Source organism: Pezoporus flaviventris, unplaced genomic scaffold (genome assembly GCF_033815535.1).
Source record: "Pezoporus flaviventris isolate CSIRO_AGI_PZ_B2104156 unplaced genomic scaffold, CSIRO_AGI_Pfla_v1 ptg000020l, whole genome shotgun sequence".
Taxonomy (NCBI): Eukaryota; Metazoa; Chordata; class Aves; order Psittaciformes; family Psittacidae; genus Pezoporus; species Pezoporus flaviventris.
The window spans coordinates 8,223,254-8,236,009 of record NW_026892568.1 but is presented as its reverse complement, the minus strand read 5'-3'; the positions used below and the strand labels follow the sequence as shown (position 1 = coordinate 8,236,009).

The 12,756-nt window shown below is 40.1% G+C and overlaps 1 protein-coding gene across 3 annotated transcripts in view; it reads left to right on the top strand.

The window, feature by feature from the left end:
- Positions 1-12,756, top strand: part of SEC14L1 (SEC14 like lipid binding 1) — a 40,103-nt gene that overhangs the window by 21,511 nt on the left and 5,836 nt on the right. For all 3 annotated transcript variants that reach the window (XM_061455601.1, XM_061455602.1, XM_061455603.1), the window contains exons 3-10: positions 3,111-3,260; positions 3,351-3,482; positions 5,418-5,546; positions 5,800-6,034; positions 6,744-6,853; positions 7,626-7,815; positions 10,693-10,781; positions 11,750-11,820. In XM_061455601.1, coding sequence (XP_061311585.1) covers positions 3,111-3,260; positions 3,351-3,482; positions 5,418-5,546; positions 5,800-6,034; positions 6,744-6,853; positions 7,626-7,815; positions 10,693-10,781; positions 11,750-11,820 — 1,106 coding nt within the window. The remainder of the gene's footprint in view (positions 1-3,110; positions 3,261-3,350; positions 3,483-5,417; positions 5,547-5,799; positions 6,035-6,743; positions 6,854-7,625; positions 7,816-10,692; positions 10,782-11,749; positions 11,821-12,756) is intronic.

The following is a 12,756-nucleotide window of genomic DNA, read 5'->3' as shown; positions in this document are numbered from 1 at the left end:
GCTACAGCGGCGGTGCTTCACTCTTGCTATGAATCCATCAGGATTATTACAGCTGCTTTACTCTTGAGAACTTCTGTATGTCTTCTGTATCTATACAGTAAAATTGAAATCCTGAGACAAAGATGTGTAATGTCTAATGATTTTTATTTGTAGAGAACCTCTATGATACATGGAGGAAAATGTGTAGCATTTTATAATGTGCTCTGCTGTATCAGACTGCTAAAGGAATAATGGATAATGCAGCTCTTCCTGTCTGCAGAGCTGGACTTGTAACAATTTCTGGTCCAAAACACCTCAATAATGCAGCAAAATCCATTAAATTCTATTATTAGCAAAAGAAAAGCAGCATTTGATCTTTCTTTAATCTTCTCGTGCTCTTTAATAGCTCCAGTCTTGACGATGCATGTGCTCCTTTGACGCATGTGTCTACTGTGTCATACCACAAATGACAGGTGTTCTGCCTGGGCTGTGCTGGTCTGTAGTGAAGTGAGACCTTTCAGTGTCCTGTAGTTTCCTACTGCCTTCTCTGCAGTGTGAGAGAACCATTTGCCACAGGTGGAAGAGAAAGCTGTGCTTAAATCAGACCGAGTATTTTTATGTGGCTGCAGTTTACTATGATCACTTTTTCTTCAAACGAGGCTGTGCTGTGAAATGATGCGTTACAAAAACATTTTGGCAATGGTACATGAAGAAATAAACCCAGCCTAATTTAAGAGCCCAGTAAAATTGACTGTGAATAGTTTTCAGTCCTCTGAGTGCATGTTCTTTAGGGAGAAAGAATCCTGTGTCACCGTTAATCTCTTTGAAACTGTGAAGTGTTTTGTTGCTGTAAATGTGGAGCTTGCCAACTTTTGGCAGATAATTATTTTGTTCTCTTCCAAATATAGCCACATAGCATTCAGGCTTCCCATTCAGAACACATTCTTCTTAGGCATTATTTTTTTTCTCACAGTTCAGTAAACACTTAAGAGCAGGTAATGTATTGTGCAAGTGTTCACAGGACAAATGGGAAACATTTTGAGAGCCAAAATGAGAAATGCATCAATATGTGCAATGAAGGAGATCTGCAAAGGCTTGGCATTGAGGAGACTACTCAGATGGGGAAGATTTATCATGATCCAAAAGTAAAGAGACTTTGAAAATAGTGAGAAAAATGTTATCTACTTCACCTTCTGTCTTGTCTATAAAATAATTGAGGTAACAGAGAGTCCTCAAATTGAACAGAAGTATTCAGTGAAGCAGTCTTAAACCAGAATTATCTCTCAATTCTGCTGGAAATCTTTTCTTTCTGACTTAGTACAATATTTAACTACAGTCAATATAGTTAAAATAGGGATTAAGTTTAGAAAGAATGCTGGCACTTACTCAGGGAGAGGGCTGAGCTGTTCTTAACTGTAAAATGTCCATCCTTCTGTCCAGAACAAGAACATCATAAAAGGAGTAAGAAACTTCTTATACCCTATTAATAGGACCCATCCTCCCTCTCTCTTGGAGCTGTGGAAGGATTTTCCCCAGTGCTTGCTATTGTGTTCCGACACTAACGCTCTGTCACTTCTATTGTGCACACACATCTCTGACCCTAAGAATTATTTCTATCCATAATTTAACCAAAACCAGCTGTGCACAGATACAAAGCCTGACAAAAGAAGCATGTGTGCTCACTCACTCACGGGTTGTACTTCTAGTATGGTACAGAGGAGCTTTATGAACTCAGGACAATCATGCTGCAGAAATGCTTTTTACAGCTATGTACGAGGGGGGAAAAAAGCTGGCCCTGTTGGAGTGCTTTGCACCAATGTCCCCATAGTAACACTGCGTTCCAACTCTGTTTTATACTGGTAACAAACAAAGAATTTTAAGTCATATAAAGGCAGAATCAAGAGACCTTTTCTCTTCTAGTGCCACCAGTGCATACTTTCTGCAGCTGCTTGTTTTCTTCCACACCCTCTCCCTGTTGGTGCTGTTCCTGTGCTGCAACCCAGCTGTATTCAGAGCAGCTAAAATCATCTAAAAGGCCAGAGTGGATGTTTTAGCTCTTTTAGAGGATTGTTTCATGTTCTGCTTGCAGATTTATGTTACTGATGTTTTCTTCTGCACAGGCCCACGTTGCAAATCCTGCCTTACCTCCAAAGCCAGCTAGGTTCTGATAATAGCAAAAATGAAAAACTTCAGAATGTGGGAAGAAGGCTGAAGAATTAGTTCCTTTGCTGCTACCCCATGAGAAAAAAAAGCCAAAGAGAAGTGGAAGTACATTAGTGACTACAAAAGAAAAGGGAAAAAATAGCAGTTCCATTGTGTTCTTTAGGCATAGTGGTTCTAAAACTAGAATTCAGTGAGTTTACTAATGGGGATAACTCCCATTTTCCTCTTACCTGTTTTACTTATCCCAGATTCTTAACTATCCTTTCCAAGTGTGTCTGATTTAATACCATTTTCTCTTGTATTTTAGAGATTAACTTAGTTACATGATTGTATTCTTTAACAAGAGTCAAAGCTATTGCTAGCTTGGCATTATAGCAGAGAGTTTAAATTTTAAGTATGGAATGGCCTCATCGCATTGGAAAGACTGTATGTTGTGGGACAGCATTGCAAGCTTAGTAAAGTGTGTAGTGAAATCATTATGAATACTCTGTGCACAGGGAGCTTGAGAGCTCTGTTAGCTCAAGAAATAGGTTTGGAAATGTTCTGATTAGACCTTTGGGAGCTGTATGGAAAACCCTTCAGACAGCCTGGTGAAACACTGATAATTAGCATGTGTTTTAATCCAACACAATTGTTTTGTCGTGTGGTATTTTAGAACTAGAGGGTTTTATCTGGGGATTGTCATTGTGTACAGTGAACAATTTTCTTTTTGGAGGGGAGAAATGGGGCACTTTGGGTGTTTTAAAAATTGCTTTACCTGGAAAAGTCTGTGTGAGGAGCATATTCATAAATGGATTGCTTGGAATGCTACTGTGACTTTATCATGGGGACTCCAAGATGGCTCAGTCCCTTCTACTAAATGTATGAAGGGCATTGTAACTCCAAGTGCTGGTGATGTTAGTGAAGGACCCCTCTGTATGCCTTCAGGAATTGTGTTGACAGTTTTTCTTCTTTCTCCGTCTCTCTAGGCATATGAAAGAAGGTTTCCTACATGTCCTCTGATCCCTATGTTTGTAGCCAGTGACACTGTAAACGAATACAAGAGTGAGGATGAAGCTATCCATGTGATTGAACGGCGCTGTAAGCTGGATATAGATGCACCACGGCTATTGAAAAAGGTGAGTAAGTCTGAAGTACCTGTTTTATGCTTTTGGATATCCTTTCACATGGGTTTTGTATCTTAACAAACTCTGTATCATCTTCCTCAGATTGCAGGAGTGGATTATGTCTACTTCATCCAGAAGAATTCTTTGAACAGACGAGAAAGGACTTTACATATAGAAGCCTACAATGAAACCTTCTCTAATAGAGTCATCATTAATGAGCACTGCTCTTACACAGTGAGTAACAGGCTCTTGGTGGTGCTACAGGTGGAGATGGGGCAGCGTTTAGATTTCAGGACAACACAGATTTGGTTGTTCTTGGTTTTTGCCTTGCAAGAAAAAATAACCGACACACCAGCAGAAGTGAGAATTGTTGCTAGTGTTAAATGTAACACACTCGCTTAAAGAACTGAAGCAAGTTTGGCACCCTCTTGCTTGAGCATCTTCTCAGAGAGCAGAATGCAACATAACTTGCTGTGTTTGACAGCTCTGTTCAGGCAGATCTGAGGTTTGTAATAGCAGTGTGGGGCTGATGATACCCTGACAGAACTGTTAAAGGAAAAGTTCAGTGTCACTTACTCGCCATCTGCTCAGCTCAAATGTTCATTGAGTCAGCTTTGGTTTAACCTCATTTTTTCCATCATTCTTGGTCTTCAGTACAAAGGTTTTCTGATGGAGCAGTCTGGTGGCATGCTTCCTGCTGTACTCTGGTCCTGTTCTTTTTGGAATGACTTAGCTACTACTCATAGGCTCACACAGCACACACATAGTGGTAAAACTTCAAGTCAATGTTAAAGGTCAAATCAAAGCTAGCAAATGTAACTGATTTATTTGGTTTGTAGCATTCTTTCTATGTGCAGATGATAACATTTTCTGCTGTGGAGAGAATCATGGTTAGAAGGCCAGTGGATGTCAAACCCACTTGACACTATCATCTGATAATTTTTTAATTATTATTTCTGCAATTATTTCCAAGGCACATTTAAAACTACTTTTCCATCTGCAATTTTTCTGTGAAAGCTCTGTTTAAACAGGTGAAACGCTGTATAGAAAAGTGCATGTGGCAAATACATACAAATCATTACACATCTCCTTGCCATTGCTCTATTTGATCAGTAAATTAGTAGGTAAATACAAAACCAGAATTTTAATTCAAGAATAAATTGGTTTGAAAAATGGATTGTTATTAAAGTCATTTTGTAATTGAATTTGTGAAAGGACAGGAAGCTTCTTAAATATTATTACTATGATTTGTACTTATTTAGGCTGTACAAGCTATTTGAGTACCCCACATTCTCTAATGCAGAAGAAGCAAATGAAGGGAAATGTTTTCTATAATTGTCCTGTTATGAAGCATTGGATCCTATTCCCAGTCAATTCTAGCATGTTTTGAAGGTGAGGGGAGCTTTAAGGCATCAGGACAGTTGCATGCTCAGAAATCCAGCCTTCCATGATATTTGTGTAACTACCAATTCAGAGCCCAGACTGGAAATTCCTTGGACAAGTCTTTTTTCTCAGAGGGTTTAGAAAACAGTTTTTCTTCAGCATATCATCATCAATCACAGAATCATCCACATTGGAAAAGACCTTTAGGACTGAGCCTAGCTGGAAGTAGTAGCATCTCTATTTCAGGATCATTTCTCAGCAAAGTAAGACATAAGCTAAGAAGAAAGTTGGGAGTGCTTGATGATAGCTTATTCAGCTGCCAATCAACTGAGAAGTGCCATTCTTTCTGTTGCATTATCATAGGAGAACAAAGTAAAAGTTTTCAGTCTACAAAATATGAAGGTACTTTGCACATCAAGGAAACTATCTAGTGCAGTGTGTCTGTTGCTGCAGTGCTTGGAAATGCTGACACTACTTGCTGCAGTCCTCAAGATATCTGGCCTTGGTCATCAGTCCAACCTGCAGCAGCAGAAAGCTCACTGCTCCACATATATGCTACAGTCACAGCCTGTGTGTAGAAATTATATAGTGTTAGTTGTATAAATGTGCTAGTCCTTTGGCTCTTGGCTGATGCACAGGTATTTCTCCACCCTCCCCTTTCTTGTTAAGAAAAAATTGTGCTGTGCTAGCCATGGGTAGAACAAGAAATAGTCATTTCAAATACTGGGAGGGAGGAAAAATACTAAATGAGTAATGAAAGCTGTATGACTTCCTTTTACCTAATAGGTTCATCCTGACAATGAAGACTGGACCTGTTTTGAGCAGTCAGCAAGTCTGGATATAAAATCTTTCTTTGGTTTTGAAAGCACAGTGGAAAAGATTGCCATGAAGCAATACACCAGCAATATTAAAAAGGTGAGCTTGCAGTCACGAAGCAGGTGCCTGGCTCCCACTCAGCAAAAGACAGCATAGCCACTGCTAAGTAACAGGCTGCTCTGCTCAGCAAGCGGGGCTGTTTATTTAGCCTGGAGCAGCATGTGTGTATAGGTCTGTATTTTCAAGTGGAATAATCTTGAAGAGGCCTGGCCACTTCATGGATTTTCAGCCCAATCTGTTCTGTGTCTAAATGGATGTTTTTAGTAGCTGAAGTGTATTTTCCTTTTTGAAGGGAAAAGAAATAATAGAATACTACCTGAAGCAGCTGGAGGAAGAAGGAATAACTTTTGTTCCTCGTTGGACTCCTCCTGTTGCATGTAAATCAGAGGGCATTACATCTCACCCAAGACGACCGGTTTCACCTGCTATTAATATACCAGACTCTGCCACAAAGGAGGGCTTGAGCAATAAGGAGATCCTCAACACCTCAAGCAGTCCCTCAGAGCCCACAGCAGGAACGCCTGACGGTATGGTGATCTGACTTATTTTGGTGGGATTCTTTGTTCTCTAGAGGCTCTCCATGCTGAGCTGCTTCTGATGGGCAGCTGAAAATCTTTGCATTGGCTCTTTGGTAATGTACAATGTTAAAGTGCAGGTTAGCAAAGCAGTAACGTGTGGAGTAGCTTAAATAGCTGTAATGTGCTGATCCTTTTAATAAAGGAAGATCAGGTATGATCACTTTGCTGTTCGTTAAGCTTCAAATGAATGGCCTGCTGCTTGCCCTGAAATTCAGGATAGGCATTACTATAGCAATAATGAGGAGAAAAGTGCTGAAGGTTTCCTGGACAGTCTTCTGTTGTATCTTCTTAATATGGGAATTTTGGAAAATTCTTGCCTTGGGAGATTCAGGTCCAAGGTTCTCTAAATATTTCCAGAAGAAGCAAGCCCTATGGTGCTGTAGATTGACAAATATGAATGTACTGGCGAAATGCTTTTATAAATGTCTGGTTTTACTCCTTCCCTTCGTTGCAGAAGGAGAATTAATCTTGGTTGACCATTAAGATGACTGTGTAAGTTGCCTTGCTTATCTTTTGATTGAAAGAAATTTCATTCAAATCTGACTGCGCGGACCACAGAGCAGTCACTTCTCTCCTTCAGATAACAGTAGCAAGGTCACTTACTACTTTGGCTTGGTCAGTTCAGGACTGCTCTAATCACATGTGCATCTCCTTTTAGACAAGCTAGATGCAGACTACATCAAGAGGTATCTGGGTGACTTGACCCCAATGCAGGAAAGCTGCCTCATTCGGTTGAGGCAATGGCTCCAGGAGACTCACAAAGGCAAAGTAAGTTACTCTTGGTCTCCTGTGGCTGTCTTACAATATGTGGTATGCAAGGATGACATGATGATGAAACATCATACCCACACCTCCTGTCACTAACCATTCCTGTTAAATGGCACTTCATGACCAAAACCTGGTGCAGTGGCAATAGAAGTTTGTTGTGATGTGACTGGTCAGCTGATGTTGCCAGTTGAGGTGCTTAAACAATTAGTGTGACTGCCTCAGAATGTCAGCAAACCAGCACAGGGAGGATAACATCAGTTTTATAACTCTGCCTGGTTCTACAATAACCGTATTTTACATTTGTTTGTTTTGGCCAAATGTCATATTTTCAAATCTGTGTCCCAAACTGCAGCACGTAAGGGGAAGCAATGTGGCCATTTAAGTCACTGATAAAGGCTGGGGGTTTTCCAGAGGCTTGTGATTGGCATGTATGGCTCAGCTTCCTTTTGCTTAACAGCGAAATACAGTCTGTCTTTTGTTGCTGGATTTGTTTAAATTGACTGGCTCAGTATGGTCACACAGGTGTAAATGATTACATTGGAGTTCATGACATTTTTATATCCTTTATATGAAGGTAGCTGCAGTATCTGACAGGGCTCATGTTTTTGTTGCAAAGACTGATTTGCTCAAGTAATTTCCAGTGTTACATACTGTCCCCTTGCACTGGTGCAGGGCTGCATGTTTTTCATTATCTGTCATTTGGGGTTTTTTGTGCTTGTTTCAAACCTTGAATACAAAATTGGGATTTGTTTGTTTGGTACTTTTTCATTAGATCCCAAAGGATGAGCACATTTTAAGATTCCTGCGTGCCCGGGACTTCAACATTGATAAAGCAAGAGAGATCCTTTGCCAGTCGCTGACATGGCGTAAGCAGCATCAGGTAGACTATATTCTAGATACCTGGAACCCTCCTCAAGTACTCCAGGATTACTATGCAGGAGGCTGGCATCACCATGACAAAGGTACACTACGTAGGGTGAATATTGAACAGCCTTCTTACGTTCTGAATTAAAGGTGATAGTTGTCCCTCTGTCAACTAGAGGTGGCTGGAAAGATGGTTAGAACTTCTAAGTTATGTACTAACTGCATTGAAATTGATGTCAGTTCCTCTAGTTGGTGGAGGCAGACTCCTAGGTCCTGATCTTTCTGAGTAATGCTTGACATACTTAACTCTCTAAAGAGCTCTGCTTTGCCAGTAGCTTAAGAAAAGTTGTTAACTGCACTTCTGTAGTGCTCAGAGATGCTTAGAAGTGTATTATGCAAATGCTGAGTATTCTTTTTCAGTGATTAAAATATGTTTGTAAATAAGTATATCTTTCTAATCAATTTATTTCTGATGTTGTGTAAGTCTGCTGATGGCATAAATGAATACTTATATGGCATTACAATCAGCTTAATGATGAAAAGTGGTATGTTGCAAAAACATCAAACAGAGCAGGTTTATTTAAGAAGGGAAGAAGCTTTGGCTGAATACTCTTTGTATGGTGAGCTACAGCCAGATCTTTAAAACATGGATAACTGTGGCTGACGTGCTCCCCTATCCCTCGGCTTGCTTTATCGTGCACTGATCTTGTTGCTAATACATACACAGAATTGGAATTTGTTGCTTGAAGCAAGCTGGGCTCTTTTGATAAGGAAATGATCTCTTACTGTGTGCTATCTGTGTTCTGATTTAGTCTTTTCCTCACTCGGCACCATTGTTTTCTGCTGGCTCTTCCTGTTAGAAGAAGTGTATGAAGCAGGACAGGATGCTGTCAGCAGTAGTGGCCAGGAGCTTGAATGGCTCTCCCTTGCTGCTTTGGGTTTAACAGACCTCAAATGGGGGAAAATGGGAATATGCTTGTAAAGACTGTAGGGAAAAACACCTGTGAACAAGTTCTCCCTTTCTGTCAGTTCCTTGTCCTTACTTAGCAAAGACCTTCTCTGCCAGTAGCACATAACTGGGTCCTGCCCGGAAGCAGATAGAAAGGGTTGTTTAATGTCATCCTGAGAAGTTCTTCAGTTTTGTGGTTAGCTTCATGCCCCCTCCCTTCCCCTCCAGTTCCTTTAATCTCTTCTGCAGCATGCCCACAAGTAAAGCATGGGTCTGTCAATAGCAGAAAGAGAATTCAAAACTGCATAATTCTGTGTAATTTAAAATTTTAGTGGTAGGTTCTTCTTTTAAATCCTCTTTTCTAGTAATGTTCTGCTCCTCCTACATGTGCTAAATGTGCCAAACTTCAGCTAGCTGAATTCTCTGTAGCATTTAGTGTTAAAGCAAAGGCAGGAGTGATTATGAAGCATGTTGTCTAGAATGAGCTATTAGTACAAAAGAATAAAAGTTATTATTTTGGCTTGCAATTAGCACAGTTTTCTGTGCATCTGAGTGGCTTTTGACAGGAATGCTTCAATCAAATGGTGGTTTAAATCACAAAGCTCTAATGGAATATAAAATATACAGTGATAATACAGCATTGTCAGCGAGACTTTCCTTCATGTGTCATTTGGGTGGACTAGGGTTAGTAAGCACTTAGCTTGGCTTTGGATGCTGAGAAGGGAGGAAGACCTGCTATAAAGCTTAATAGCACTGTTTGTTTTGTGTTTCAAAAGCTAAACAGCACATTCCAAGATAATCATGTGCTGATGTTAAAATAACATTTTCTTTTAGACCTGATAAAATACAAAATACCCTGAACTTTCATGGAGGGGGTGTCTTTGCCAAAAAAACAACTTGACTGGACTCTGCAGTTTAGGTTATTTGGGGTTTTTTATATATTAACAGTTTCTTTCCTTGTGTTCCAAAGGACTTAATGATAATTTGATACTCCTCTTTGCATTTGTTGAAGTGAAGCTGAACAGAAAACAGGACTTCAGGGAGGTTTTTATATATAAAATACATATATATTTTTATATATAAAAGCTCTTCTTTTTTATTATTTTATTTTTGTGTCCTAGCATATTCAGTTCTGTAAGCTGGTGATTATTTAGCTTATGTACTAGAATACAAGAAGCAAACCTTACAAAACACATCACAGCTTTGGGAGCTTGGAAGCAGTTTCAGACAACATGCTCCTATTATGAAGATCCAGGAATGCAAGCTTTGATTCTCAAATTCAGCCAATGCAGTTATTAAGCTTAATGCCTTAGTATCCTGGACAGCATTGGGATGCCCAGTATGCAGCAAAAGTGAAGAGGCAAGGCTTTGAATGCAAAGGGTCCATCTGAAGCTGATCCCTGGAACCAGGCTTAACCTGCAGAAGTGAGGCTCTTGCCAGTTCTGCATAATGTGTAATGACATAGCTGCAAAGTGCAACTCCAGCAAATACTGCAGAAAGCAAGTCCCTTGGTTAACACTCTATTTTCTTAGCTCCCAGAACTCACTGCAGCTACTTTTCCTGAAAGGTTGCTGTAAGCTATCCAGAGCACTATTACATCATACGTGATTCAAGGCTTGCTGCTTGTTGCAAGTCTTCACCTACGCTAATGGACTAAAGCTTTTTCTGTATCTTGGCTGTCCTGGAAGCTAATTATAGTCTTTAACTGTGTATACCAAGATCTTGCATGTACTAGTGTACTTGTTGAAGTCCTTCGAAAGTGCCTTGCTGATAGGGGAGCTATTTTTGCACCAAGATGTCTCCATTAAACTTTTGCAGTTCATTTACAGGCAGTCTTTGGGTGTAGCTGGACAGGGCAAAATTTGTGTTGTCGTCTGCTCCAGGTTCTCCTTCTTCAAGCTGGCCTACAAAGTTTGAATGGAGTATGGCTTATTTCCTTTTGGTCTTATAGCATAAAAGTAGCTCATTCAAATTGTCTGTTGCTGTGGTAAGGGTTACGTTGATGCATTTGTTCCTGTTATTCAGATGGTCGCCCCTTGTATGTGCTGAGATTGGGACAGATGGATACCAAAGGCTTAGTGCGAGCTCTTGGGGAAGAGGCCTTGCTGCGCTACGTAAGTATTTTTGGAGCCAACAAGTTGCTAACAATGTGATATTTTCATTTAGAAATTTCCTCCTTTGCCAGAACATTCATCACACTGGATATTTTGATGTACTCTCTGGCCGTCTGTTTTTGGTTTCAATAGATCTGAAAGCTCCTGGTATCTGATCTTCTGCATTCTTTCCAACTGCAAACTGATGGCGGAAAGGCGTAGTTCTTGGCAGCTCCCTTAGTTATTGGTTAGCGTTTTCACAGATTCTTCTGCAGTAGTGCAGTGCTCTAAGCTCCAATCCCTGCATTTGTACAGAATATAAAATGCCATGTTCAGATTTTATCAAGCCTGTGCTCCAAGGATAAGAATAATTTATTCTTAAAGAAAAAGTACTTGCCTGTAATTTTGCCTTCTCTAAAGGCATGGCTAAGGCTCTGTTATTGTGGATCTGCTCAGTTTCCAAACCAAAAGATGGCAGAATTCCAGGTTTGCAATGATTTTTTTGTTGTTGTTGACTCCTAAGAACGACAGTCATGGCCATGATAACCACTAGAAACTGGGGTTGGATTTTACTTTTTCTCTTCTAGTGACATTTCCAGGCATATACTATATTTTGTTTGTTTGCCCTACTTCTGTTTCAAGACTCTTTTCTGCAGCTTAAAAAGAGGCTTTTAATTTCTGAGTAAATAAGAAATCAGTGCTTAAAGTGGCAGGGGGACTTCTTGTCTGTATCACTCCTGAGGCTCAGTTTTGAGGAGGATCTTGTTTATATTTTACTGTCTTTCTGGAAGAGTATGTTTATTTTTGAACAAGATCAACCAGTGGGGTAAAGGTAGTGATTTCTAGTTCATTCTTTGGGAGGAATAAAAGTTTATGCTGATTCAGTTTGTAGTTTTAATTACACTTTGGATATAAACCTTTTCTTTTTACTTTATCCCATCTACTGAGTTTAAGACTGTCTTCTTTAAACAACATGTCTTGCTGTACAGGTTCTTTCAATAAATGAAGAAGGACTGAGGCGATGTGAGGAGAACACAAAAGTATTTGGCAGGCCAATAAGGTAAAATACAAGTGGATCTGCTCTTTGGGAATTACCTGGTTTCATGGGGTGTGTAGGCAACATGCGGCAAAGAGATGCTGCTGAGCAAAGGTTATTAAGTGGAACAAGAGAGGGCTGTGTGTCTCACAGGCAGATACAAGCACAGTTATAGTTAACTGAGAGCCTCCTCAGTTACCACTAGAGTAGGTCTACATGGCAAAGCCTGAGGGAAATGCACATCTGCTCCAGCAGTCTTGGTATCATGCTCATAAGGGTTCTACATGAGGGGTGTAATGCTCCTGCTCTCTTCTATTGTACATCTGCAAAGCAATGCAGCCTAACTCACATTTCTCTTTTGAGGGGATTTTATAGTCAGACATTGGTACAGAGTGCCAAAAAGTTGAGGCTATGATATCATGTATAACCTTTCCAGTAGTTTAAAGTATTGTTTTCATGTTATTTGAGCCTTAGCATGAACTGTGGATGAACACTGCACTCAGTTCTTGTTTGCATTCTCCATTTTTCTATGCAGTTGCTCAACTCTTGATCCAAAGTAAGCTCATGAGGCACCTTGTGCAACCTGGGGTCTAGTTTTCCAAATCCTGGCACAACTTCATGTGAAGCTCGGTCAGAAATGTCTTGTTATCCCATCTTCAGGTCATTGTAGGGCTCACTTACAAAAGTGTTAACTGCATAATGGTTTTAAGGGTGTGGAATGAATGCAGGACTGGCCCTGAAAAGAAAGTGTTTCTTGGATTCTTTTCAATTTCTGAGTCCTTCCATTACCCTGTGAAGGTTCAGGGATGTGTGGTATGCCTGCTTATCTTGTCCCTGTTAAAGAACTTGCTGACCTCAGTGGGAGGTCAAATCCAAGTGATGGCTTTTATGTGTGGAAGTGTGAAAAAGTGCTGCTCACTGGATCTCCATTTGTAGAAGTAATAGTAAAGGACTACATAC